The 24,491-nt window shown below is 46.2% G+C and overlaps 2 protein-coding genes across 9 annotated transcripts in view; both read left to right on the top strand.

Annotated features, from left to right (window-relative positions):
* rab3ip (RAB3A interacting protein (rabin3)) overlaps window positions 1–4,956 on the top strand; it is an 84,936-nt gene extending 79,980 nt beyond the window's left edge. For 6 of the 7 annotated variants that reach the window (XM_055905030.1, XM_055905033.1, XM_055905028.1 and 3 more), the window contains 3 exons: window positions 63–162; window positions 1,043–1,112; window positions 2,365–4,956. In XM_055905030.1, coding sequence (XP_055761005.1) covers window positions 63–162; window positions 1,043–1,112; window positions 2,365–2,447 — 253 coding nt within the window. In that variant the 3' untranslated portion in view covers window positions 2,448–4,956. The remainder of the gene's footprint in view (window positions 1–62; window positions 163–1,042; window positions 1,113–2,364) is intronic. The other variant, XM_055905031.1, reaches the window with a different exon arrangement.
* A 4,036-nt stretch (window positions 4,957–8,992) lies between these two features.
* The window catches only part of LOC129838546 (myelin regulatory factor-like protein), a 35,571-nt gene continuing 20,072 nt past the window's right edge, over window positions 8,993–24,491 (top strand). Inside the window, exons 1-5 of one of the 2 annotated variants that reach the window (XM_055905597.1) lie at window positions 8,993–9,330; window positions 13,918–14,019; window positions 22,553–22,643; window positions 23,490–23,551; window positions 23,726–24,206. In XM_055905597.1, the coding sequence (XP_055761572.1) occupies window positions 13,944–14,019; window positions 22,553–22,643; window positions 23,490–23,551; window positions 23,726–24,206 (710 nt within the window). In that variant the 5' untranslated portion in view covers window positions 8,993–9,330; window positions 13,918–13,943. The remainder of the gene's footprint in view (window positions 9,331–13,917; window positions 14,020–22,552; window positions 22,644–23,489; window positions 23,552–23,725; window positions 24,207–24,491) is intronic. The other variant, XM_055905596.1, reaches the window with a different exon arrangement.

Below are 24,491 nucleotides of genomic sequence, written 5' to 3'. Positions count from 1 at the left end.
CCACTTGGTTTCAGAATGGCCATTCTCACCACTATCTCTCTGTTTCTTGTCTCTCCTCACAGAAAGTGTGCCCTTAGTGGCCAGACCAAAACCTGCAAGCACAGAATCAAGTTTGGTGATTCCAGCAACTATTACTACGTGTCTCCTTTCTGTCGTTATCGGGTGAGTTTTACCACATCTACAGCACTCTCATTTATCAACCTGTAATCCCCTACGACGTCTACAGCACTCTCATTTATCAACCTGTACTCCCCTATGACGTCTACAGCGCTCTCATTTATCAACCTGTAATCCCCTACGACGTCTACAGCACTCTCATTTATCAACCTGTAATCCCCTACGACGTCTACAGCACTCTCATTTATCAACCTGTAATCCCCTACGACGTCTACAGCACTCTCATTTATCAGCCTGTAATCCCCTACGACGTCTACAGCACTCTCATTTATCAAGCTGTAATTCCCTATGACGTCTACAGCACTCTCATTTATCAAGCTGTAATCCCCTACGACGTCTACAGCACTCTCATTTATCAACCTGTAATCCCCTACGACGTCTACAGCACTCTCATTTATCAAGCTGTAATTCCCTATGACGTCTACAGCACTCTCATTTATCAAGCTGTAATCCCCTACGACGTCTACAGCACTCTCATTTATCAAGCTGTAATCCCCTATGACGTCTACAGCACTCTCATTTATCAAGTTGTAATCCCATACATCTACAGAATCCTCATTTATCAACCTGTAATCCCCTACGACGTCTACAGCACTCTCATTTATCAAGCTGTAATTCCCTACGACGTCTACAGCACTCTCATTTATCAAGCTGTAATTCCCTACGACGCCTACAGCACTCTCATTTATCAACCTATAATCCCCTACGACGTCTACAGCACTCTCATGTATCAAGTTGTAATCCCATACGTCTACAGCACTCTCATTTATCAACGTCTAATTCCCTGCATAAGAAAAGGATTCAAGTCCACCATCTAATGTTTCACCAGTCTAGACATTTAACCTGGATCTCTCTCTCTCTCCAGATCACGTCAGTTTGTAACTTCTTTACCTACATCCGCTACATCCACCAAGGGCTGGTCAAGCTGCAGGACGGTGAGATCAGCTAGCAGTGCTTTTCCTGTAACGCTGCAGCCATGTTGTTTTGCCTACAGTCACATGTGAATCCACTTATCTTCAGTGGTTTTAGCTAATGTGAAGCATTGGATGGATCCATGGATGGACGTGTTATCAGAAACCACAGTACATGGCCACATGCATATGAATAAGTCATGTAGAGTAGTGTGTCTTATGGACCCAGTGGTGCTGTAGATTGGGCTAACTCAGCAGCTATCTGACATGGTGGGGTCCTATTAGCATAGAAATGGAATACCTGGAATGGGAATCCCCATTCACCTCAACATTCTGATTCTATTTCTATGTCCATTACCCTAGAGGGTGGAGGCTCATCAGTCACACAGCTGACTCATTTAGAGAAGTCTCCTCAAGGTTACAGACTAGCACAAGAAGGCCATTGTTTTTCAATAGAGGGGACGAGTTCGGAGCCAAGTGAGGATGCTTTTAACGTAGACACGGAGTGGCTGTTCTAGCATTTTGGCGTTTATAGGATTCCCACAATCTTCAACAGTAGCTGTACTGGCAGTCTTTAGTCTCCAGTTGTCATGCTGAAAATGTCCCCTGTAGTCAGAATGTGTTGTAATGTGTTCTGATAATGTCCCTACAGTGTAGTCAGAATGTGTTGTAATGTGTTCTGATAATGTCCCTACAGTGTAGTCAGAATGTGTTCTGATAATGTCCCTACAGTGTAGTCAGAATGTGTTCTGATAATGTCCCTACAGTGTAGTCAGAATGTGTTGTAATGTGTTCTGATAATGTCCCTACAGTGTAGTCAGAATGTGTTGTAATGTGTTCTGATAATGTCCCTACAGTGTAGTCAGAATGTGTTCTGATAATGTCCCTACAGTGTAGTCAGAATGTGTTGTAATGTGTTCTGATAATGTCCCTACAGTGTAGTCAGAATGTGTTCTGATAATGTCCCTACAGTGTAGTCAGAATGTGTAGTGTGTTCTGATAATGTCCCTACAGTGTAGTCAGAATGTGTAGTGTGTTCTGATAATGTCCCTACAGTGTAGTCAGAATGTGTAGTGTGTTCTGATAATGTCCCTACAGTGTAGTCAGAATGTGTAGTGTGTTCTGATAATGTCCCTACAGTGTAGTCAGAATGTGTTGTAATGTTTATGCTCTCTTCTGTCCAATCCTCTTTCTTCCCTCCATCTCCTTTCTTCCCTCCATCTCCTTTCTTCCCTCCATCTCCTTTCTTCCCTCCATCTCCGTTCCTGTTCTCTAGCAGAACAGATGTTCTGGGAAGTGATGCAGTTGAGGAAAGAGATGAGTTTTGCTAAGCTGGGCTACTACAAGGAGGAACTGTGACCAACCAATCACGATGCAGAACAGAGGGAGGCGTGTCTGAATCTCAACCTATCATCAGACGCACTCCGGTGACTGACAGGATAGCTCTCCAATCATCCTACCCTCCCGGTTCTCGGAAGGAAGAAGGACTGCCCCCAACACTCCTCATCGCCACCCCCTTCCAATCTCTCATCCAATCACGTGTCATTTCAGGAGACTCCTCCCATCCTCTGTCTTCAATACCTACAAGCATATGACTTAGAATGCATGCCCCTTACATCCTGACTGATCTACCAATAACAGTGAGTAGTTTGTCAGGGTGTAAGGGGGTTGGTAGATCAGACTGACTGATCTACCAATAACAGTGAGTAGTTAGTCAGGGTGTAAGGGGATTGGTAGTTCAGACTGACGGATCTACCAATAACAGTGAGTAGTTATTCAGGGTGTAAGGGGATTGGTAGTTCAGACTGACTGATCTACCAATAACAGTGAGTAGTTAGTCAGGGTGTAAGGGGATTGGTAGTTCAGACTGACGGATCTACCAATAACAGTGAGTAGTTATTCAGGGTGTAAGGGGATTGGTAGTTCAGACTGACTGATCTACCAATAATAGTGAGTAGTTATTCAGGGTGTAAGGGGATTGGTAGTTCAGACTGACTGATCTACCAATAATAGTGAGTAGTTATTCAGGGTGTAAGGGGATTGGTAGTTCAGACTGACTGATCTACCAATAATAGTGAGTAGTTATTCAGGGTGTAAGGGGATTGGTAGTTCAGACTGACTGATCTACCAATAACAGTGAGTAGTTAGTCAGGGTGTAAGGGGATTGGTAGATCAGACTGACTGATCTACCAATAACAGTGAGTAGTTAGTCAGGGTGTAAGGGGATTGGTAGATCAGACTGACTGATCTACCAATAACAGTGAGTAGTTAGTCAGGGTGTAAGGGGATTGGTAGATCAGTCTGCAGTCCGTCTGAAACATGACCGTTGCTTTTCATTCTGATTGGTCTGCTAGAGAGGAAGTGCTCTGAACCCAGCTGGTGCTTCCCAAATGGCACCCTGTTCACTGTAGTGCACGACTTGTGGCCCCTATGAGCCCTGGTCAAAAGTGGTGCACTAAATATGGAATAGGGTGCCATTTGGGACACAGGACAAGTGTAAATCGAGGCGCTCCGTCCATCCATCCATCTGTGGTAATTCTATCCATCCATCTCCAGTCCATATTTAAAACCAGAGGACAGTAACTATGGTGACGACCACACTGCTGTATTTAACTTGACTCCATTATTATATGTATGAAACGCTGAATGAGCTCTTCTGTCCACACTACAAGTCTGAGTCACAAATGGCACCCTATTCCCTATATCGGTAACTACTGTAGTAGTGCAATATGCACAGCAGGGGTTCCCAACCTTGTTTTATTATTGTTTATTGAGATTGTCTTTATTAAATACACCAGCTTCATTTTGTTTCATTTAAGGGACCTAGGAAAAAGTCTAAAGACGTATTTTAGGTAGGCAATTTATTTATTTTATTTTGTGTTTTTTATTTAACCTTTTATTTAATTAGGCAATTCAGTTAAGAACAAATTCTTATTTACAATGATGGCCTACCGAGGCCAAACCCCTTAACCCTGACGACGCTGGGCCAATTGTGCTCCACCCTATGGGACTGCCAATCACGTTTGGTTGTGATACAGCCTGGAATCGAACCAGGGTCTGTGATGATGATGATGACAATAATAATAATAGATCGATAAGGAAAATAAATAGTCTAGACCTAATTTCCCCAAATGTTTTCCACTACCAAATGTTTTATTACGATAATTTATATGAACCCTCAATTTAATTATGCATATTCTATTTTACAGGAAGTGATTAGATCAATTTGATAGTGACAGAGTCACACATTGTATACGATTACTTCGCAAGCGAAGTCCAGTTTCTTTGACTCCTCGACTTTAGAGGGCCGTAGCTCAGCTTCTCACTGTCATAGAGACGAAGCAAATATATTCCCATGTGCATCAGAGTCTTCCTCTTGTCATTTTACTACTTGTTCTGACCCTAAGGCATTGCTTCGTTTTAGATCGGAAGGTTCCGTGCCCTCCCATGAAACTTTGGCGCCCCATATGTGATGTAGATGATGTGATGTAGAGAATAGGTGCCGTTTGGGACCCGTGATCTGGAGAATAGGTGCCGTGATGTGGCGGAGGGTTCTGTTGCGTTCTCTCCAATACAAGGACTTTAGAAGAATCTGTACAAATGTTTTGAAAGGTTTTAGAAAACACATCGATGATGAAGAAGAACATTCTCTCTGGCTTTTTAGTTCTTTACCAACCCTTAGTTAGAAGTATGTAGTTGTGTCGTCATGTGTGTGGTGTGTGTGTGGTCTGTGAACGTTCCAATCTCTTTACCTTCTCCTGGTTTTCCATCCTCCATTCCTCTGTTAACATTCCAACTCCAAGCTTTCCTCAATTTATTTTAGTGCCTTTCTGGAACACACTGAATTAAAAATGGTATACCTCTGGAACCAATGTGTCTGTTTTTGAAGATATAATCTGTTGTCCCAAACACACTAAGGGTCAAATGATCAGGACACAATTCTACTGCATATAAACACAGATATCCATATTGTTCAGTACATTCTGCACGTTGCCCATGCTTTGTCTTATAAAAGTAGGGCTACTAGACTCTTCCTGTTAATGGTTCTGCCTGCCCTCCACGTCTCTTGGCCTTCAGCTGGATTGTAAATCTTGATGAAATTATGTCCTTTTTATAAAGTAGGTTTGACGATGTTACTGTTTGCAATTCTACTGCATTTAAAAATGTGAATTTGTTGTCGTCTGTCACAATCACAGAGTTTATCAGTATAGATTCAACACTCCTATATCTCCTCCCACCAGCCTCCTCTGCAGTATAGATTCAACGCTATAAACTTTATTATCTTGGACTGAACACAAATATACTGCATATAAAATACTTCCTGCTTCAATACCCATGTTGTGCGTCCCCAACGGTAACCTATTCCCTATATAGTACAATACTTTAGACCAGAGCCATATTCCCTATATAGTACACTACTGTTGACCAGAGCCCTATTCCCTATATAGTACACTACTTTAGACCAGAGCCCTATTCCCTATATAGTACACTACTTTAGACCAGGGCCCTATTCCCTATATAGTGCACTACTTTAGACCAGAGCCCTGTTCCCTATGTAGTGCACTACTTTTGACTAGGGTACATAGTGGGGCAAAAAAGTATTTAGTCAGCCACCAATTGTGCAAGTTCTCCCACTTAAAAAGATGAGAGGCCTGTAATTTTCACCATAGGTACACTTCAACTATGACAGACAAAATGAGGAAAAGAAATCCAGAAAATCACATTGTCGGATTTTTAATGAATTTATTTGCAAATTATGGTGGAAAATAAGTTTTTGGTCACCTACAAACAAGCAAGATTTCTGGCTCTCACAGACCTGTAACTTCTTCTTTAAGAGGCTCCTCTGTCCACTCGTTGATTGTGGACTACAGGAAAAGGAGGATCGAGCACGCCCCCATTTTAATCGATGGGGCTGTACTGGAGCTGGTCGAGAGCTTCAAGTTCTTTAGTGTCCACATCACCAATAAACTATCATGGTCCAAACACACCAAGACAGTTGTGAAGAGGGCACAATAAAGCCTATTCCCACTCAGGAAACTAAAAAGATTTGGCATGGGTCCTGAGATCCTCAAAACGTTCTACAGCTGCAACATCGAGAGCATCCTGACTGGTTGCATCACTGCCTGGTACGGCAATTGCTCTGCCTCCGACCGCAAAGCACTACAGAGGGTAGTGCGTACGGCCCAGTACATCACTGGGGCTAAGCTGCCTGCCATCCAGGACCTCTACACCAGGTGGTGTCAGAGGAAGGCCCTAACAATTGTCAAAGACCCCAGCCACCCCAGTCATAGACTGTTCTGTCTACTACCGCATGGCAAGCGGTACCGGAGTGCCAAGTCGAGGACAAAAAGGCTTCTCAACAGTTTTTACCTCCAAGCCATAAGACTCCTGAACAGGTAATCAAATGGCTACCCGGACTATTTGCATTGTGCCCCCCCCCCCCAACCCCTATTTTACACTGCTGCTACTCTCTGTTTATCATAAACTCAGCAAAAAAATAAACGTCCTCACTGTCAACTGCGTTTTTCAGCAAACTTAACACGTGTAAATATTTGTATGAACATAAGATTCAACAACTGAGACATAAACTGAACAAGTTCCACAGACGTGTGACTAACAGAAATGTAATAATGTGTCCCTGAACAAAGGGGGGTGGTTAAGTCAAAAGTAACAGTCAGTATCTGGTGTGGTCACCAGCTGCATTAAGTACTGCAGTGCATCCCCTCCTCATGGACTGCACCAGATTTTCCAGTTCTTGCTGTGAGATGTTACCCCACTATTCCACCAAGGCACCTGCAAGTTCCCTGACATTTCTGGGGCGTATGGGTCTAGCCCTCACCCTCCGATCCAACAGGTCCCAGACCAGCTCAATGGGATTGAGATCCGGGCTCTTCACTGGCCATGGCAGAACACTGACATTCCTGTCTTGCAGGATATCACGCACAGGACGCGCAGTATGGCTGGTGGCATTGTCATGCTGGAGGGTCATGTCAGGATGAGCCTGCAGGAAGGGTACCACATGAAGGAGGAGGATGTCTTACCTGTAACGCACAGCATTGAGATTGCCTGCAATGACAACAAGCTCAGTCCGATGATGCTGAGACACACTGCCCCAGACCATGACGGATCCTCCACCTCTAAATCGATCCCGTTCCAGAGTACAGACCTCAGTGTAATGCTCGTTCCTTCGACGATAAACGCGAATCCGACCATCACCCCTGGTGTGACAAAACCGCGACTCGTCAGTGAAGAGCACTTTTTGCCAGTCCTGTCTGGTCCAGCGACGATGGGTTTGTGCCCATAGGTGACGTTGTTGCCGGTGATGTCTGATGAGGACCTGCCTTACAACAGGCCTACAAGCCCTCCGTCCAGCCTCTCTCAGCCTAATGCAGACAGTTTGAGCAGAGGAGGGATTGTGTGTTCCTGGTGTAACTCAGGCAGTTGTTGCCATCCTGTACCTGTCGCACAGGTGTGATGTTCGGATGTACCGATCCTGTGCAGGTGTTGTTACACGTGGTCTGCCACTGCGAGGACGATCAGCTGTCCGTCCTGTCTCCCTGTAGCGCTGTCTTAGGTGTCTCACAGTACGGACATTTCAATTTATTGCCCTGGCCACATCTGCAGTCCTCATGCCTCCTTGCAGCATGCCTAAGGCATGTTCATGCACATGAGCAGGGACACTGGGCATCTTTCTTTTGGTGTTTTTCAGAGTCAGTAGAAATGCCTCTTTAGTGTCCTAAGTTTTCATAACTGTGACCTTAATTGCCTACCGTCTGTAAGCTGTTAGTGTCTTAACGACCGTTCTACAGGTGCATGTTCATTAATTGTTTATGGTTCATTGAACAAGCATGGGAAACAGTGTTTAAACCCTTTACAATGAAGATCTGTGAAGTTATTTGGATTTTTACAAAGACAGAGTCCTGAAAAAGGGGTGTTTGTTTTTTTGCTGAGTTTATATCCATAGTCACTTTAACTATACATTCATGTACTTATTACCTCAATTAGCCCGACTATAGCCTCGCGACTGTATGTAGCCTCGCGACTGTATGTAGCCTCTCGACTGTTATTTTTCACTGTCTTTTTACTGTTTTTATTTCTTTACTTATCTATTGTTCACCTAATACCTATTTTTTACTTAAAAATTGCACTGTTGGTTAAGGGCCTGTAAGTAAGCATTTCACTGTAAGATTGTATTCGGAGCACATGACAAATACACTTTGATTTGGCAGATCAGCTGGAGCTCCTACTTCTCCTGTGGAACACTTGCTGTACAGATGTAGGATCTTAATTTGAGCCAGTTTGTGACAGCTGGAAAATAATCCTGCAGCATCAGGAAAAGTGAATTATTACATGGATTATATTTAATGGACATTTTTGTAAGGGTTGCTACATTTTCAGTTAGGGCATATCAAGTCTTGACATTTCAAAGTGTAAATTACACACTTTAGAATCCTTTTTAGTTTGCAAGAAAATTCTCAGGAACAAAAGATTGATCATATTAAGATCCTACATCTGTAGTATATTGCAACATCAAAGTAATGGAAGATTTATGTTGTCTCAACTAACAATAAAAGCTCTTATCTACTCATGTAGATAGATAAAGAGAAGATCCTTATAGATACACAAAATAGCACATCTGCCATTTTGGAATATCAAAATACCTCATATCAGAAGATACACATCAAATGGCACACCTTTCTAGGTAGAGAGGACCTTTAATGCTAATGCATTCTGGGTCATGGATAGACATTGATAGACTGTACTGTATCTGCAAGGACTGTACTGTATATCGGTAATGACAGTGTTCTATTTGCAGAGTGTCTAAGCCAGAGATAAGACTGTTTTTTAGTGTACTACCCCTGTGTGTCACCTTGTAATGAATAGCTGCTTTATGGTCCAGGGCAAGGACACCTGGCACACAGACAGAACGCTTGCGCAGTGTATGTGAATGGTTTTTACCTTTCAGACCAGAGAACAAAGTGCACAGGAGAGACATCTGTGACAAACATTATTTTGAGTTTAGAAACATCTTGGATATATAATTCTGGGAATATTATTGTCAAAACCAAAGGGCCAAAATCTACCGAAACTACCTGGATGGGTGAACAAACGTGGAGTAACTGGGCTCTGAGGATTTAATGGATATTGTTTGCCAAATGGATTGTACTTGAGAGACGTAAACTGAAGTCGCAGAGAAGGTTGTCAACGGAACTACGAGCCAGGACTCCATTTTGGAGAAAAGGTAAGGTTCACATTCAGCGTTTCCCTTCTCTACTGACTGTTAGGAGGAAGCTAATGGTTTCCCTTCTCTACTGACTGTTAGGAGGAAGCTAATGGTTTCCCTTCTCTACTGACTGTTAGGAGGAAGCTAATGGTTTCCCTTCTCTACTGACTGTTAGGAGGAAGCTAATGGTATCCCTTCTCTACTGACTGTTAGGAGGAAGCTAATGGTTTCCCTTCTCTACTGACTGTTAGGAGGAAGCTAATGGTTTCCCTTCTCTACTGACTGTTAGGAGGAAGCCAATGGTTTCCCTTCTCTACTGACTGTTAGGAGGAAGCTAATGGTTTCCCTTCTCCACTGACTGTTAGGAGGAAGCCAATGGTTTCCCTTCTCTACTGACTGTTAGGAGGAAGCTAATGGTTTCCCTTCTCTACTGACTGTTAGAAGGAAGCTAATGGTTTCCCTTCTCTACTGACTGTTAGAAGGAAGGGAAACCATTAGCTTCCTCCTAACAGTCAGTAAAGAAGGGAAACCATTAGCTTCCTTCTAACAGTCAGTAGAGAAGGGAAACCATTAGCTTCCTTCTAACAGTCAGTAGAGAAGGGAAACCATTAGCTTCCTCCTAACAGTTAGTAGAGAAGGGAAACCATTAGCTTCCTTCTAACAGTCAGTAGAGAAGGGAAACCATTAGCTTCCTTCTAGACTGTTAGGAGGAAGCTAATGGTTTCCCTTCTCTACTGACTGTTAGGAGGAAGCCAATGGTTTCCCTTCTCTACTGACTGTTAGGAGGAAGCTAATGGTTTCCCTTCTCCACTGACTGTTAGGAGGAAGCCAATGGTTTCCCTTCTCTACTGACTGTTAGGAGGAAGCTAATGGTTTCCCTTCTCTACTGACTGTTAGAAGGAAGCTAATGGTTTCCCTTCTCTACTGACTGTTAGAAGGAAGCTAATGGTTTCCCTTCTCAACTGACTGTTAGAAGGAAGCTAATGGTTTCCCTTCTCTTCTGACTGTTAGAAGGAAGCTAATGGTTTCCCTTCTCTACTGACTATTAGAAGGAAGCTAATGGTTTCCCTTCTCTACTGACTGTTAGAAGGAAGCTAATGGTTTCCCTTCTCTACTAACTGTTAGGAGGAAGCTAATGGTTTCCCTTCTCTACTGACTGTTAGAAGGAAGCTAATGGTTTCCCTTCTTTACTGACTGTTAGGAGGAAGCTAATGGTTTCCCTTCTCTACTGACTGTTAGAAGGAAGCTAATGGTTTCCCTTCTCTACTGACTGTTAGAAGGAAGCTAATGGTTTCCCTTCTCTACTGACTGTTAGAAGGAAGCTAATGGTTTCCCTTCTCTACTAACTGTTAGGAGGAAGCTAATGGTTTCCCTTCTCTACTGACTGTTAGAAGGAAGCTAATGGTTTCCCTTCTCTACTAACTGTTAGGAGGAAGCTAATGGTTTCCCTTCTCTACTGACTGTTAGAAGGAAGCTAATGGTTTCCCTTCTCTACTGACTGTTAGAAGGAAGCTAATGGTTTCCCTTCTCTACTGACTGTTAGAAGGAAGCTAATGGTTTCCCTTCTCTACTGACTGTTAGGAGGAAGCTAATGGTTTCCCTTCTCTACTGACTGTTAGAAGGAAGCTAATGGTTTCCCTTCTCTACTGACTGTTAGAAGGAAGGGAAACCATTAGCTTCCTCCTAACAGTCAGTAAAGAAGGGAAACCATTAGCTTCCTTCTAACAGTCAGTAGAGAAGGGAAACCATTAGCTTCCTTCTAACAGTCAGTAGAGAAGGGAAACCATTAGCTTCCTCCTAACAGTTAGTAGAGAAGGGAAACCATTAGCTTCCTTCTAACAGTCAGTAGAGAAGGGAAACCATTAGCTTCCTTCTAGACTGTTAGGAGGAAGCTAATGGTTTCCCTTCTCTACTGACTGTTAGGAGGAAGCCAATGGTTTCCCTTCTCTACTGACTGTTAGGAGGAAGCTAATGGTTTCCCTTCTCCACTGACTGTTAGGAGGAAGCCAATGGTTTCCCTTCTCTACTGACTGTTAGGAGGAAGCTAATGGTTTCCCTTCTCTACTGACTGTTAGAAGGAAGCTAATGGTTTCCCTTCTCTACTGACTGTTAGAAGGAAGCTAATGGTTTCCCTTCTCAACTGACTGTTAGAAGGAAGCTAATGGTTTCCCTTCTCTTCTGACTGTTAGAAGGAAGCTAATGGTTTCCCTTCTCTACTGACTATTAGAAGGAAGCTAATGGTTTCCCTTCTCTACTGACTGTTAGAAGGAAGCTAATGGTTTCCCTTCTCTACTAACTGTTAGGAGGAAGCTAATGGTTTCCCTTCTCTACTGACTGTTAGAAGGAAGCTAATGGTTTCCCTTCTTTACTGACTGTTAGGAGGAAGCTAATGGTTTCCCTTCTCTACTGACTGTTAGAAGGAAGCTAATGGTTTCCCTTCTCTACTGACTGTTAGAAGGAAGCTAATGGTTTCCCTTCTCTACTGACTGTTAGAAGGAAGCTAATGGTTTCCCTTCTCTACTAACTGTTAGGAGGAAGCTAATGGTTTCCCTTCTCTACTGACTGTTAGAAGGAAGCTAATGGTTTCCCTTCTCTACTAACTGTTAGGAGGAAGCTAATGGTTTCCCTTCTCTACTGACTGTTAGAAGGAAGCTAATGGTTTCCCTTCTCTACTGACTGTTAGGAGGAAGCTAATGGTTTCCCTTCTCTACTGACTGTTAGAAGGAAGCTAATGGTTTCCCTTCTCTACTAACTGTTAGGAGGAAGCTAATGGTTTCCCTTCTCTACTGACTGTTAGAAGGAAGCTAATGGTTTCCCTTCTCTACTAACTGTTAGGAGGAAGCTAATGGTTTCCCTTCTCTACTGACTGTTAGAAGGAAGCTAATGGTTTCCCTTCTCTACTGACTGTTAGGAGGAAGCTAATGGTTTCCCTTCTCTACTGACTGTTAGAAGGAAGCTAATGGTTTCCCTTCTCTACTAACTGTTAGGAGGAAGCTAATGGTTTCCCTTCTCTACTGACTGTTAGAAGGAAGCTAATGGTTTCCCTTCTCTACTGACTGTTAGGAGGAAGCTAATGGTTTCCCTTCTCTACTGACTGTTAGAAGGAAGCTAATGGTTTCCCTTCTCTACTGACTGTTAGAAGGAAGCTAATGGTTTTTAGTATTTACAACACTCCCATTTGATTATTTTCTCTCAGCTATGTTCAGGATAATTTAATCAGAGCTCTGTGTTAGGAAGTCTTTAAGATGTATATTTCCTGTGTTTTTTTGTCTTTTTAAAAGGCCACTTAAATTCTTAGTGTTCCATAAGCATCCATATCTTTATCTGGGACTTTACCAAATCATTTTGAGCATCCTTCTTCATTATCATAAGGCTGACCGTTTCTCATAATGTATAGGTTGACTGTAGTGTATCATAAATTCATAGAACAAAACTGACAATGTTATAAAGTCAATATCTAGAAGAAAATAGCCTCATTAGTCACAGCAGTTTAGTCTCTGTCTCTTTGTCCCAAATGGCAGACTATTCCCAAAATAGTCTCTATGGGCCCTGGTCGAAAGCTGTGTACTACAAAGGGAACAGGGCGTCATTTAGGATGCATGGTGTATATTGTTACAGAAAGCCTCTCGTGTGTAAAGCCAAAGTAATTACACATTCCCTAAATGAGCTGAGAGAGACTCGAGACAATAGTAATGATGATTAATCATGGATTAGCTATAATGTACAGTATATTACACACACACACACACACACACACAACCCCTGTCAGCAAGCAGGCAATAATTATTTTTACACTCCATATATAACGCCATAACAGCAGTCAGGAGCGTTATGAAGCGTGAAGAATCAGTGGTTTTCATTAGTAAAGCTTGAGTGCGGAGGCTGCTTGCAGAGATAGAGACTACTATAGGTGAACTGATTCCCAGTGAAAAACACTGAGGCCAACGGAAAACGGATGGACCTTTTGTTCAATAGAGAAAGGACTTCCTGGAAGAGCAACAACACAACGTGAAGAGCAGGAAAACGGGGTCTTGTTATGAAAGCACAAACAAGTCTGTGTAATAATCAGACCTGTCTAAACTGTTCTTACTCCGGGAACACCTTGAATCCAAATACAGAAGTTGTCTTTCCAGTTTCCTCATCATTAGTTGATGTTAGGTGAAGAGCAGCTTTATGAAACTGTTACCAGGGGATACGGCCAGTTAGTTTACTCCATGGCAGGTTGACTTTCAGTTAGGCCGTTATGTTTTCCTGACAGAAATAGTTTGGCCTAGGGCAGTAAGTTTTCCTGACAGAAATAATTTTTTAGGCCGCTATGTTTTCGTGACAGAAATAGTTTTAGCTTGGCCACTATGTTTTCCTGACAGAAATAGTTTTAGCTCGGCCAGTATGTTCTCCAGACAAAAATAACAGAGCCTCCAATTTTCTAAGAGTCTGGAGTTACATTCAAAGCCTACCATGCAAGCCTGGAAAATAATAGGTTGGCATTGGTGAAGGGGTTTCTTCCATTTTGTACAGTCTGTGTGTTTACCTCCTTATAAACACACTTGGGCCTACACAGTGCTCAAGCCTAGGCCTTGCCTACTGTTTCTCCCCCAATAACAGTTGTGTATCTCAGGCAGCTGATCCCCATGGAGCCCCCTGGAGGACTCCGAGAGCCCGTTGATGTTCTGGGAGAGAATGAAGCGCTGCAGCAGTTCTTTGACGGTAAGACATTCTATAGTTGTGTCCCAAACAGCTCCCTATTCCCTACTGTGTGTGTGAGAGAGAGTGTTATGTGTGAGTCAGAGGAGGCTGGTGGGAGGAACTTTAGGAGTACGGGCGAAGAGCGAAGGGGTTCTGTGGGAGAGAAAGAGAAAGGGGGTGGGGGGAGAAAGAGGCTCTGATGTCTCTAACCTTTCAGAACTGTCTTTAATGATCACCCGTCAGGTGTAACGATCCCCCGTCAGGTGTAACGATCCCCCGTCAGGTGTAACGATCCCCCGTCAGGTGTAACGATCCCCCGTCAGGTGTAACGATCCCCCGTCAGGTTGAAAATGTGTGATTCTATAAAACAGTGATTCATCTTCGCAAAGTTACTACACTTAGATTAGTTGCTAGGTAATGTTGTGAGGCAGTTTCAATTGAGAAATAGATACTCGCTTGGCCAGATCAGTCCAGTGTCAAGTTCCAAGTTTTTTATTAGTCGTATGTATGGGATCATGCATGGTATACATCGTCCAATCAAATGCTTACTTGTAGGTTCCTTCTGGAACAATGCAACAACAATAAGAAATAAAATAATATAAGAATTTGAAAATAAATGTCTCGGAATAGATATTTTTTTTTAGCTTAAGTATAATAAAGGAAGGCACAATTTCTAGAACAATATTTCCACGTGTATAAGAGAAGGGGGGATGGGGGGGCAGTGTATAAACTGAGCAGTATAATAACAGTCTGGTAGCAGCAGGTGTGATGTGTGTATAGCGTGAATGTATATCACAGGAGGTTGGTGGCACCTTAATCAGGGAGGACTGGCTCGTGGTAATGGCTGGAGCGGAATCAGTGGAATGGTATCAAACACATGGTTTCCATGGTTTCCATGTGTTTGATAACATTCCATTTACTCCGTTCCAGACATTCTTATGAGCTGTCCTCCCCTCAGCAGCCTCCATTAAAGTGTGGGTGTGGGTGGGTGTGCTAAGGTGAGGAGAATCAGAGCGGGTGTTTAGTCCAGTTCAAGTGTTCAGCAGTCTGATGGCTTGTAGATACAAACAGTCTCTGAGACTGTTGTTATCAGACCTCATGCTCCGATACAGTCTGCCCAACGGTAAGAGAGAGAGCATCTCGTGACTGGGGGTAGTGTGGGGTCCTTGATGATGCTGCTGACCTTCCATAGGCACCATTCCCAGTAGATGTCCTGGATGGCTGGGAGCACGGTCCCAGTAGATGTCCTGGATGGCTGGGAGCACGGTCCCAGTAGATGTCCTGGATGGCTGGGAGCACGGTCCCAGTAGATGTCCTGGATGGCTGGGAGCACGGTCCCAGTAGATGTCCTGGATGGCTGGGAGCACGGTCCCAGTAGATGTCCTGGATGGCTGGGAGCACGGTCCCAGTAGATGTCCTGGATGGCTGGGAGCACGGTCCCAGTAGATGTCCTGGATGGGTGGGAGCACGGTCCCAGTAGATGTCCTGGATGGGTGGGAGCACGGTCCCAGTAGATGTCCTGGATGGCTGGGAGCACGGTCCCAGTAGATGTCCTGGATGGCTGGGAGCACGGTCCCAGTAGATGTCCTGGATGGGTGGGTGCACGGTCTGGAGGGCCTTGAAGTCGTGGGCGGAGAAATTCCCGTACCAGGCTGTGATGCAATCAGTCAGGATGCTCTCGAATGGTGCAGCGGTTGTGTTTGGAGAGGACCCGGGTTGGCATGCCGAATTTCTTCAGCCGCCTTAGGAAGTAGAGACGCTGTTGTGCCCTATTGACTAGTGGTGGGGTTGTTTGTCCATGTTAAGTATTCTGTGATGTGGATGCAGAGGAACTTAAAACTAGCGACCCTTTCAGTCCCGCTGAAGTGTATCGGGGCATGTTCCTCCTCTGCTTCAACAATTAACTCTGATGGAGAGGGTGTTGTCCTGGCACCACAATACCAGTTCACTTACCTCCTCCCTATAGGCTGACTCATCATTGTTGGTTATCAGGCCTACAACCGTGGTGTCGTCAGAAAACTTGATGATGGTGTGGTGCAAAGCCACACAGTCGGTGGGTGAACAGGAAGTACTGCGGAGGACTGAGGACACACCCCTGGGGGGGGGCCTGTGTTGAGTCAGAGTGGAGGATGACTTGTTGCCAATCCTCACAGCCTGTGGTCTGCCCGTCAGGAAGTCCAGGATCCAGTTTCAGAGGGTGGTGTCCTGACCCAGGGCTCTGAGTTTGGTGACAAACTTGGAGGGAACAATAGTGTTGAATGCTGAACTGTAGCCAATGAACAGCATTCTGACACAGCTGTTCCTCTTGTCCAGATGTAAGTGGGTTCAGTGGGCCTGGCATGCTGGCCTTGATGTCGGCCATGACCAGTCTCTCCAGGCACTTCATGAGGACTGAGGTGAGCGCGATGGGGCGATAGTCATTTGGGGCATGTCACTTTGTTTTTCTTGGGCACCGGAACGAAGAAGGTTGAAGATGTCTGTGATGATGCCCGCCAGCTGGTCAGCACACACTCTGAAGACAGGGAGGATTCACTCTTTTTGAGAGTTTTCCTCACATCAGCCTCAGAGAGTGAAAGCACCTGGTTGTCTGGAGCAGCGAGAGACTTCCTGGTTGTCTGGAGCAGCGAGAGACTTCCTGGTTGTCTGGAGCAGCGAGAGACTTCCTGGTTGTCTGGAGCAGCGAGAGACTTCCTAGATTGTCTAGCTATTGTCTGCTTCGAAGCGAGAATAGAATGTGTTAAGCTCGGCTGGGAGCTTCGGTGGGCACCACACAGCTGGATGTGCCTTTTGTAGTCTGTGATAGGCTGTAGTCCTTGTCACATGCGTTGTGAATCTGAGTTGTGGAACTTCAATTCAAGTTTGCGCCTGTATTGTCTTTTTGTGTCCCTAAAGGATTTGCGGAGCTCGTAGCTGCTAGCTGTGTACACGCCGCACGCCACAGAGTCATCGGGATCCGTTCTGCTGACATTGAATGATGCAGTACGGATATCTCCGTTCATCCAGGGTTTTTGGTTGGGGGTATGTCCGGATTGTTATTGTGGGGACATCATCATCAACTAATTTCCTAATGAAGTCGGTGACTGACGATGTATACTGAAAACAAATATAAACGCAACATGTAAAGTGTTGGTCCCATGTTTCATGAGCTGAAATAAAAGATCCCAGTTCTGTGTGGATAGTTCAACGAAAGCTCAGTCCTCTTCCCTACTGACACGTTCCATATCTGGAGTTAAAGTTCAAAGGAACCAGTTATTTCACGTTTTGTAGGCTAAAAATGGACAGCATACGAGGACAGATGAGATGCTTATGACAATTGAAATACGTTCATAGAGTTAACAGACCAGAGACACTTCCCAGCCCTGTATCCACACAGGTGCAGCAGAGCTCTGACGTCCTGGACAGCCCCGTATCCACACAGGTGCAGCAGAGCTCTGACGTCCTGGACAGCCCCGTATCCACACAGGTGTAGCAGAGCTCTGACGTCCTGGACAGCCCCGTATCCACACAGGTGCAGCAGAGCTCTGACGTCCTGGACAGCCCCGTATCCACACAGGTGCAGCAGAGCTCTGACGTCCTGGACAGCCCCGTATCCACACAGATGCAGCAGAGCTCTGACGTCCTGGACAGCCCCGTATCCACACAGGTGTAGCAGAGCTCTGACGTCCTGGACAGCCCCGTATCCACACAGGTGTAGCAGAGCTCTGACGTCCTGGACAGCCCCGTATCCACACAGGTGTAGCAGAGCTCTGACGTCCTGGACAGCCCCGTATCCACACAGGTGCAGCAGAGCTCTGACGTCCTGGACAGCCCCGTATCCACACAGGTGCAGCAGAGCTCTGACGTCCTGGACAGCCCCGTATCCACACAGGTGTAGCAGAGCTCTGACGTCCTGGACAGCCCCGTATCCACACAGGTGTAGCAGAGCTCTGACGTCCTGGACAGCCCCGTATCCACACAGGTGTAGCAGAGCTCTGACGTCCTGGACAGCCCCGTATCCACACAGGTGCAGCAGAGCTCTGACGTCCTGGACAGCCCCGTATCCACACAGGTGTAGCAGAGCTCTGACGTCCTGGACAGCCCCGTATCCACACAGGTGCAGCAGAGCTCTGACGTCCTGGACAGCCCCGTATCCACACAGGTGCAGCAGAGCTCTGACGTCCTGGACAGCCCCGTATCCACACAGGTGCAGCAGAGCTCTGACGTCCTGGACAGCCCCGTATCCACACAGGTGCAGCAGAGCTCTGACGTCCTGGACAGCCCCGTATCCACACAGGTGCAGCAGAGCTCTGACGTCCTGGACAGCCCCGTATCCACACAGGTGCAGCAGAGCTCTGACGTCCTGGACAGCCCCGTATCCACACAGGTGCAGCAGAGCTCTGACGTCCTGGACAGCCCGGTATCCACACAGGTGCAGCAGAGCTCTGACGTCCTGGACAGCCCCGTATCCACACAGGTGCAGCATAGCTCTGACGTCCTGGACAGCCCCGTATCCACACAGGTGCAGCAGAGCTCTGACGTCCTGGACAGCCCCGTATCCACACAGGTGCAGCAGAGCTCTGACGTCCTGGACAGCCCCGTATCCACACAGGTGCAGCAGAGCTCTGACGTCCTGGACAGCCCCGTATCCACACAGGTGCAGCAGAGCTCTGACGACCTGGACAGCCCCGTATCCACACAGGTGCAGCAGAGCTCTGACGTCCTGGACAGCCCCGTATCCACACAGGTGCAGCAGAGCTCTGACGTCCTGGACAGCCCCGTATCCACACAGGTGCAGCAGAGCTCTGACGTCCTGGACAGCCCGGTATCCACACAGGTGCAGCAGAGCTCTGACGTCCTGGACAGCCCCGTATCCACACAGGTGCAGCAGAGCTCTGACGTCCTGGACAGCCCCGTATCCACACAGGTGCAGCAGAGCTCTGACGTCCTGGACAGCCCCGTATCCACACAGGTGCAGCAGAGCTCTGACGTCCTGGACAGCCCCGTATCCACACAGGTGCAGCAGAGCTCTGACGTCCTGGACAGCCCCGTATCCACACAGGTGCAGCAGAGCTCTGACGACCTGGACAGCCCCGTATCCACACAGGTGCAGCAGAGCTCTGACGTCCTGGACAGCTCAAGGCCACCTGTCCCACAATCAGAGTCACACAGTAATTAGATCAAGGCCAAACACATCGCTCTCAGGGACAAGCTAGTAGGACATTCTATAAGTTCAGGTCTTTGTTTGTTGCGTGAGTGTTTATGACAGGAAAATGTCGCCTTGCATTTAACCCGGGTACATGCTAGGTATGTATTTCACCCAGGTCTTGTCCATAATGTGTCCTGTCCTAGTCACTACACCGATGTGTCGGAAGCAGAACTCAGCCAGTACTGTGTGTGTTCATGTATATACAGGCTGTATATGGCCATTAGCTCCTCGTAGACATAGACTCCCCTACTGATGTATTTGGACAGTGAAGCTAAAATGTTTCATTTGGCTCTATACTCCAGCATTTTGGATTTGAGTTAAAATGTTTTATGTGAAGCAACAGTACAGAATGTCACCTTTTTTTTATTTTAGGATATTTTTCATACAATTCTGTTTTACCGTTTTAGAAATAGATGCACTTTATTTATCTTGTCCCCCCAAGTATTTTTTGAAACTGCACTGTTGGTTAGGGGCTCGTAAGTAAGTAAGCATTTAAGGTAAGGTCTACCTGTTGTATACAGCATTTCACTGTAAGGTCTACCTGTTGTATACGGCATTTCACTGTAAGGTCTACCTGTTGTATACGGCATTTCACTGTAAGGTCTACCTGTTGTATACGGCGCATGTGACTAATAAAAATGTATTTGATTTGAAGGTGCCATAAGTATTTGGACAAATTCACTTTCACTGGTTTATTAAAGTAGTATATGGGACCAGATACTAAACTTCTGCCTAAATGTAATACGTAGGGGAGTGGACACACAGTAGATACACAGCAGGACTGGAACATCAACCACGTCACACACTGAGCAGTCATTTCTTCTAGTGACCTTCCTCTTTCCTGGCTGATAACAGTGATTACTACTGTCTCCTACAGTACAGGGAGCCTCTATGAGAGCTGTGTCCTGGCTGATAACAGTGATTACTACTGTCTCCTACAGGACAGGGAGCCTCTATGAGAGCTGTGTCCTGGCTGATAACAGTGATTACTACTGTCTCCTACAGTACAGGGAGCCTCTGAGAGCTGTGTCCTGGCTGATAACAGTGATTACTACTGTCTCCTACAGTACAGGGAACCTCTATGAGAGCTGTGTCCTGGCTGATAACAGTGATTACTAATGTCTCCTACAGGACAGGGAGCCTCTATGAGAGCTGTGTCCTGGCTGATAACAGTGATTACTACTGTCTCCTACACTACAGGGAGCCTCTATGAGAGCTGTGTCCTGGCTGATAACAGTGATTACTACTGTCTCCTACAGGACAGGGAGCCTCTATGAGAGCTGTGTCCTGGCTGATAACAGTGATTACTACTGTCTCCTACAGGACAGGGAGCCTCTATGAGAGCTGTGTCCTGGCTGATAACAGTGATTACTACTGTCTCCTACAGTACAGGGAGCCTCTATGAGAGCTGTGTCCTGGCTGATAACAGTGATTACTACTGTCTCCTACAGCACAGGGAGCCTCTGAGAGCTGTGTCCTGGCTGATAACAGTGATTACTACTGTCTCCTACAGTACAGGGAGCCTCTATGAGAGCTGTGTCCTGGCTGATAACAGTGATTACTACTGTCTCCTACAGTACAGGGAGCCTCTATGAGAGCTGTGTCCTGGCTGATAACAGTGATTACTACTGTCTCCTACAGCACAGGGAGACTCTATGAGAGCTGTGTCCTGGCTGATAACAGTGATTACTACTGTCTCCTACAGGACAGGGAGACTCTATGAGAGCTGTGTCCTGGCTGATAACAGTGATTACTACTGTCTCCTACAGGACAGGGAGCCTCTGAGAGCTGTGTCCTGGCTGATAACAGTGATTACTACTGTCTCCTACACTACAGGGAACCTCTATGAGAGCTGTGTCCTGGCTGATAACAGTGATTACTACTGTCTCCTACAGGACAGGGAGACTCTATGAGAGCTGTGTCCTGGCTGATAACAGTGATTACTACTGTCTCCTACAGTCCAGGGAGCCTCTGAGAGCTGTGTCCTGGCTGATAACAGTGATTACTACTGTCTCCTACAGAACAGGGAGCCTCTATGAGAGCTGTGTCCTGGCTGATAACAGTGATTACTACTGTCTCCTACAGCACAGGGAGCCTCTGAGAGCTGTGTCCTGGCTGATAACAGTGATTACTACTGTCTCCTACAGGACAGGGAGCCTCTATGAGAGCTGTGTCCTGGCTGATAACAGTGATTACTACTGTCTCCTACAGTACAGGGAGCCTCTATGAGAGCTGTGTCCTGGCTGATAACAGTGATTACTACTGTCTCCTACAGTACAGGGAGCCTCTATGAGAGCTGTGTCCTGGCTGATAACAGTGATTACTACTGTCTCCTACAGGACAGGGAGACTCTATGAGAGCTGTGTCCTGGCTGATAACAGTGATTACTACTGTCTCCTACAGTCCAGGGAGCCTCTGAGAGCTGTGTCCTGGCTGATAACAGTGATTACTACTGTCTCCTACAGAACAGGGAGCCTCTATGAGAGCTGTGTCCTGGCTGATAACAGTGATTACTACTGTCTCCTACAGCACAGGGAGCCTCTGAGAGCTGTGTCCTGGCTGATAACAGTGATTACTACTGTCTCCTACAGGACAGGGAGCCTCTATGAGAGCTGTGTCCTGGCTGATAACAGTGATTACTACTGTCTCCTACAGCACAGGGAGCCTCTGAGAGCTGTGTCCTGGCTGATAACAGTGATTACTACTGTCTCCTACAGGACAGGGAGCCTCTGAGAGCTGTGTCCTGGCTGATAACAGTGATTACTAATGTCTCCTACAGGACAGGGAGCCTCTGAGAGCTGTGTCCTGGCTGATAACAGTGATTACTACTGTCTCCTACAGGACAGGGAGCCTCTATGACAGCTGTGTCCTGGCTGATAACAGTGATTACTACTGTCTCCTACAGAACAGGGAGCCATGTATAGGGTAGGCTACAGCGAGCCTGGAGGTGATGGACCACACCATTACGCTGTAATGGTTACATACTGATATTACTGATGGGTTAGTTTCACCTGGTGACCTATAACCTTGGCAGATTCATGTTCTGTAGGGGAGAGAGAGCGAGAGAGCAAGATCTAGAGAGAGAGGTGGGAGAACGGGGGAGAGAAAGATCTAGAGAGCGAGAGAGGGAGGGAGCAAGATTTAGAGAGAGGGAGCAAGATTTGGAGAGAGGGAGCAAGATTTGGAGAGAGGGAGCAAGATTTGGAGAGAGGGAGCAAGATTTGGAGAGAGGGAGCAAGATTTGGAGAGAGGGAGAAAGATTTGGAGAGGGAGAGCAAGATTTGGAGAGGGAGCAAGATTTGGAGAGAGAGACTGTGAACCAGAATGAGGCACTTGTGAAATGTAATGAAAATGAAAATGTGTTTCCAGGATGCCAGGATATGAGTGGGGTTCTGGAGAGTGCGGTGGTGGACACCAGCATACTGGAACAGTACCTCAGCAACGACATGGACCCAACATTGTAAGCATCCATGTTTACTTTATTGTACCTGAGGGTAAATCTGTTTCCAGTACCATCTAATACCTGGTAAGCATCCATATTCTTAGTCCATCTACCACCCGTAAACACAGCCAGCTGTGTTAAATGGATTGGAGGACACACATAAGTGTTTACAACACAACGGCACAATCCTAGAGCTGGGGTGGCCAACCCTCCTCCTGGAGACCTACTGGGTCTGCAGGCTTTTGTTCCTGCCCTACACTACCTGCTGCAGGTGGGCAGCTCTCCACCATGGCACCGACAGCTACAGCTGTAGGCTTTGTTGTTAGCTAGTCAAGACAATGACAAGTTAGGTAAGCAGAGAGAAAGACTAGTTCTAGAAACCTTGTCTTTGGAGGGCCATGTCTTACTGTGACTGTCTTTGGAGGGTCATGTCTTACTGTGACTGTCTTTGGAGGGCCATGTCTTACTGTGACTGTCTTTGGAGGGTCATGTCTTACTGTGACTGTGACTGTCTTTGGAGGGCCATGTCTTACTGTGACTGTGACTGTCTTTGGAGGGCCATGTCTTACTGTGACTGTGACTGTCTTTGGAGGGCCATGTCTTACTGTGACTGTGACTGTCTTTGGAGGGCCATGTCTTACTGTGACTGTCTTTGGAGGGCCATGTCTTACTGTGACTGTGACTGTCTTTGGAGGGTCATGTCTTACTGTGACTGTGACTGGCTTTGGAGGGCCATGTCTTACTGTGACTGTGACTGTCTTTGGAGGGCCATGTCTTACTGTGACTGTCTTTAGAGGGTCATGTCTTACTGTGACTGTGACTATCTTTGGAGGGCCATGTCTTACTGTGACTTTGTCTTCCTAGCATGTTACCAGAGTCACCACCAGATTCTGGTTCAGAACCGTGTTCACCTCCACAAATACCAGGTGAGTCACTGTGATAATGAAACCTCTTCCTTTATTAGCAATACCTTATCAACAACGGTTGATAGGAATCTCTTTTAATGCCAAGTGTTACAAACAGTACAACCATGTCATAATAATAAAATGTTACGATTAAAATGAATGACATGACTGCCTTTGCCCCCGTTCCTGACCTAGACGTGAGCTACGGCTACCAGGAAGTCTTCCAGCCAGTGACACGTCCTCCAGCCTCATCGTGTGGATATAAAGAGCAACCCCCACCACACCCAGGACTGTCATACCACCAGGGGCTGACTAACTTTTACACCAAGACAGACACATCTCCAGGCTCACTGCCCCACCACCCCCCCATCCACCACCCCCCCATCCACCACCCCCACTACCTGATCCCAGGGGAGAGCTATATTCAGGCTAACACTGCCCCCACACCGCCCGTCCACCACAAGGCTCTCCAGCAGCATCAGCCTCCTCCACGCCAGGGCTTGGCAGACAGCTACCCCAGGCCCAACGCACCCCCGGTCCCAGATCTACCTCCAGGCCAAGCCGCACACCGAGCCCCAGGCCTAGGACTGCCCTCATCCTGCCTACTACCTGTGCCAGGATGCCCTTCACAACCAGGATATGCATACCTGCCTCCCACAGCTGGGCAACACACAGGGTGAGGACTACTACTAAACTACCGTACAGTACATATGGGTACATAAACTACTAAACTACCATACAGTACATATGGGTACATAAACTACCGTACAGTACATATGGGTACATAAACTACCATACAGTACATATGGGTACATAAACTACCATACAGTACATATGGGTACATAAACTACCGTACAGTACATATGGGTACATAAACTACTTAACTACCATACAGTACATATGGGTACATAAACTATCGTACAGTACATATGGGTACATACACTACTATTCTACCGTACAG

This window comes from Salvelinus fontinalis, chromosome 39, assembly GCF_029448725.1.
Source record: "Salvelinus fontinalis isolate EN_2023a chromosome 39, ASM2944872v1, whole genome shotgun sequence".
NCBI classification, from domain to species: Eukaryota; Metazoa; Chordata; class Actinopteri; order Salmoniformes; family Salmonidae; genus Salvelinus; species Salvelinus fontinalis.
Note: the sequence above shows the minus strand (reverse complement) of the source record. Positions and strands in the feature narration are given on the sequence as shown.